The sequence below is a fragment of the Engraulis encrasicolus genome, chromosome 1, assembly GCF_034702125.1.
Source record: "Engraulis encrasicolus isolate BLACKSEA-1 chromosome 1, IST_EnEncr_1.0, whole genome shotgun sequence".
Classification (NCBI taxonomy): Eukaryota; Metazoa; Chordata; class Actinopteri; order Clupeiformes; family Engraulidae; genus Engraulis; species Engraulis encrasicolus.
Window position 1 is genome coordinate 55,288,714 of NC_085857.1, and position 2,500 is coordinate 55,291,213.

The following is a 2,500-nucleotide window of genomic DNA, read 5'->3' on the forward strand; positions in this document are numbered from 1 at the left end:
ATTCTCTTCTTCAGCTTCTCCGCACACGTGCCCATCAGCTCCATGGCGATGAAGACGTCAGTCTGGAAGAGAGGAGCATGAGAATCAGAGTCTTTTAATAAAGTCTTTTAATTCATACTGACTACAAAACACTTAATACTGTAAGCGACAGTAAACTACAAATCCCATCAGCTTCATGGCAATGAAGACGTCAGTCTAGAGGAGAGGAGCATGGGAAGTAGAGTCTCCTATTAGACCTGGACTACAAAACACACTACAATAAACTACTAGTCCCAAAGCGCAAATTAAAAGACTATCACTGTATGACATAAGGTGTGTGTGTTTGTTGTACGTTAGTAACTATGGCTCCATACCACTGGATAATATAAGGGCAAGGGTGTGTGTGTTTGAGTGTGTGCGCGCTTGTGTGTGTGTTTGAGTGCTTGTGTGAGTGTGAGTGTGAGTGTGTGTGTGTGTGTGTGTGTGTGTATCTTACGTTAGTAACTATAGCTCCGTAGCATTGTATAATATAAGGGCAGTCGTGGCTCTTCAGCACTACATCCAAGTCCATCAGGATCCTCTTGTTCTCGTCCTTGTTGCCCGTCCGGCGCATTTGCTGCCCAAACACAAAACACACATTTGATTACTTTTATTTGGATCCAAGAGACAAGCAAGAAAGCAAGAAAGATGCACATTTTGATGTTGGCTATGATTATGTCCTCGATTGTAAGCAGCTTTGGTAAAAAATAGACCCTCTGCCAAATGCTACGTAATGTAAGGTAATATTTTGGAAAAGGTGTTTGACGGGTTGACAGATCTTGGAGGCAACACACTTCACTACACCAGTCCTCCTTTGTTGTAGCACTCCACATGCAGGGGTAAAAAAAACATCTCCACGTCGACAAAATGGATGCATGCACGCACACACATAGGTGTAAAAGTGTTGCATTTGATACACGACATTAAATTCCTTTGGGCTCACGCATGACCCCAAACACAAGTAATTTATGCGCACTACGAGAGTGGTATAAAGCAGAAGCAGAAGTACTCTTACAGTAATTACAACACTAGTGGTATGCTATTGCACGCTTACAACTCTGCCCACTATAGTCTGTTGAAACTTAACGCTCTTGCACACTGCCCCTCTGTGGTCAAAAACGGCAACTACACATGTTGCCAAAAGAACTCACACCTCATTCACTTGGCTTGGCTTCTCAATGCTTCAATAATAAGAAGAGAGCCCTTCATAGGTCAACTGTGTGCCTGCCTTCACATTACATATCATTACAAAAGAACAACACTTCATCCACTTGACTTTGAAGAGCTCATTCACTAGTTCAACTGTGTGCCTTCACATTCCATACTATTACAATCAAGTTAACTGCACTTAAGGCACAGGAAACTACAATGAAGTGTGTGCACGTGTGTTCGTGTGTTCATGTGTGTGTGTGTGTGTGTGTGTGTGTGTGTGTGTGTGTGTGCGTGCGTGCGTGCGTGCGTGCGTGTTCTTATTCCTTGACAGCGAAGACGTGCCCCATCTTCTTAAAGCGAACCTAATACACCTGTCCACAGCGAGGAGTGTGTGCGTGTGTGTATATTATACCTTGACAGCGATGACGTGCCCGGTCTTCTTGAAGCGGACCTTAAACACCTGGCCACAGGTGCCACTACCGATCTCGCCTTCGCTGATCAGATCCGTCACCTCGGCAGGGTACCTCTGCAACACACACACACACACACACACACACACACGTGCACACTATTTAAGCCAATTTGTTTGCTTCACTGGTAACACCACCTTGACAAGTTGTACACACATATACACACACAGGCAAGCAGATATAAGCCACCTAGTGGCATTTTTAGTACTACATTATTTTCAGACAGATAGGAGGTCATTGATAGCTGGCCAAACCATTCCTTATTTTTCTTTGGCTGATGAAACAATGCAAAACCAGAAACATGACAACGTGGCCTGGCCAACCATCGAAAAGGTACATGCCGGGAAAAAAAACCCATCTTAGGACCAACAAGGCGACTGACATTCACAAACGCATTGTACATTTTCGATGCGTGTGAGCAAGAAACAGAGGGAGAGATAACAAGTCTGAGCAAAGTGGAGAGGGGGGAGAGAAAAAGCTTCATCTCCAGCCCAAAGTCAGTCTTAAAATGTATTCAGGAGAGAGAAAAGGAGACCCACACAGATGCCGGATGCATTTAGGTATTGAAAGAGACAGAAATAAAGATAAAAGCCGAAGTAACAAACGTTTCTGCACTCCAGCCCATCATGTGTTTGCCATTTTTACCTTCACCAAGTAAACCGCCAGGGATTTTTTCAAAGTTTCTTCAACATTGCTGGATAGGGTGAATTTTCACTTTCCAGTTTCTAACTCCCCCCAAAACAAGGCAGAAAGACTTGAAATCAAAACAAATAGGGTGTAACCCCATGGCCTTGGCAGAGGTTTGCGCTCTCTATGTGCTTCTAGTTATTCTTAATTTCAGCTTTCAATACAATTTTACT

At 43.7% G+C, this 2,500-nt stretch overlaps 1 protein-coding gene across 2 annotated transcripts in view; it reads right to left on the minus strand.

The window, feature by feature from the left end:
- The window catches only part of map2k7 (mitogen-activated protein kinase kinase 7), a 17,710-nt gene that overhangs the window by 5,534 nt on the left and 9,676 nt on the right, over window positions 1-2,500 (minus strand). For both annotated transcript variants that reach the window (XM_063205778.1, XM_063205770.1), the window contains 3 exons: window positions 1,583-1,696; window positions 476-595; window positions 1-62 (listed from right to left, as the gene is read on the minus strand). The exon at window positions 1-62 is cut by the window's left edge and continues 46 nt beyond it. In XM_063205778.1, the coding sequence (XP_063061848.1) occupies window positions 1-62; window positions 476-595; window positions 1,583-1,696 (296 nt within the window). The remainder of the gene's footprint in view (window positions 63-475; window positions 596-1,582; window positions 1,697-2,500) is intronic.